The sequence below is a fragment of the Echinops telfairi genome, unplaced genomic scaffold, assembly GCF_000313985.2.
Source record: "Echinops telfairi isolate 266 unplaced genomic scaffold, ASM31398v2 ScPeMD7_7475;HRSCAF=8513, whole genome shotgun sequence".
NCBI lineage: Eukaryota > Metazoa > Chordata > Mammalia > Afrosoricida > Tenrecidae > Echinops > Echinops telfairi.
Genome location: NW_022111379.1, coordinates 28,903,993 through 28,905,351, shown reverse-complemented (window position 1 = coordinate 28,905,351; position 1,359 = coordinate 28,903,993). Strand labels below are relative to the sequence as shown.

Here is a 1,359-nt window from a genome sequence, read left to right as displayed (position 1 = left end):
TAGAGTTTAGTAATAAGGCCTTTGTCTGATGTGTCATTGCTAAAGATGTTTTCCCAGTCCGTGGACTCTCTTATTACTCTCTTGGTGAATTCTTTCTATGTACACAGGTGTTTTATCTTCAGTATATCCCATTTGTCAATTTATGCCTCCTCTGTATTTGTGTCCTTTCCTATTTCTGATAGCCTATGTATTCCCTGTGCCAAAATTCTCAATTTGGTCCCAATTCTCAAGGCTAATGATTTTGAACAAGTTTTCTTGTGCTTAGTTGACATCCATATATTTTCTTTGGTGAATTATGTATTAAAATCTTATGCCTATTTATAAGTGTTTAATTATTATGTAATTTTGATAGTTCTTTATCTATTCTGGATGCCACCCTTTGGGAGGGACAAGGTTTACAAATTATTTATTTTATTCTGTGGCTTGTCTTTTAACAATGTTAAAAATGGTTTTCGAAGAACAAACATCTAAATTTTGATGATACTTAATCCATCCTTTTTTTTCATTTTATGAATTTGATTTTGGACAGTACTTAAGAAGTCTTTGTCAAACCCAAGTTTTCTTTCTCTACAGAGCTGAAGCACGAGATCTACGTGTGGCGTCTGACTGCACAGCGCATCAGTCCAGCCAGTCGAGAGGAGACGATGGTTCGCCACTTGCTCTTGGGCAAGGTGAAAGAACTGGAGCAGCTACTGGCCTGGAGGTTGCACACCTTCCAAATGTGGGTTCCTATGATGTATATAGTTGTAGCCCTAGTCTATATAGATCAGTGAATAAGTTTAAGACACCAGCCACTTTCCTCAGACATTGAAAGCACATGATTTTACTAATACTCACACTAGCTCTGTGTGGTGAACACTGGTATTATAGCTAACGTGAAATGGAGAAAACAGAGGTTCAATGAAATTAAGCACCTTGCCCATTTTTCCAGCCAGGAGAGAGAAATGCAGGAGGCAAATACATACTCTCACCTACTCCACAATTCCAGCTTAACACAGAACTGTTGTATAATAAGAATTTTTAAGAACCATGCAACACACTAATCTAATAGACTAGTGTCGCAGCAACTTATTTTCAAGTCTTCAAGCTGGTGCAATGGTTAAGCATTCAGCTACTAACCAATAGGTCAGCAGTTTGAATCTCTAGGGACTCCATAGGAAAAAAATTACTACAGGTTAGGAAACCGTCTGTGTCAGTTCTACTCTGTCTTATAGGATTGCTGAGTCAGAATAGACACACACAGCTTATTAGGCGTATATAACCCATTGCCATTGATCCAATTCTGACTCTTTTTTTAAATCATTTTATTAGGGGTTCATACAACTCTTATCATAATCCATACACACATCAATTGTGTAA

At 37.3% G+C, this 1,359-nt stretch overlaps 1 protein-coding gene across 1 annotated transcript in view; it reads left to right on the top strand.

Moving 5' to 3' along the window:
• The window catches only part of OCA2 (OCA2 melanosomal transmembrane protein), a 178,919-nt gene that overhangs the window by 90,592 nt on the left and 86,968 nt on the right, over positions 1-1,359 (top strand). The window contains exon 11 of the mRNA XM_004700033.2: positions 574-721. Within this exon, the coding sequence (XP_004700090.1) occupies positions 574-721 (148 nt within the window). The remainder of the gene's footprint in view (positions 1-573; positions 722-1,359) is intronic.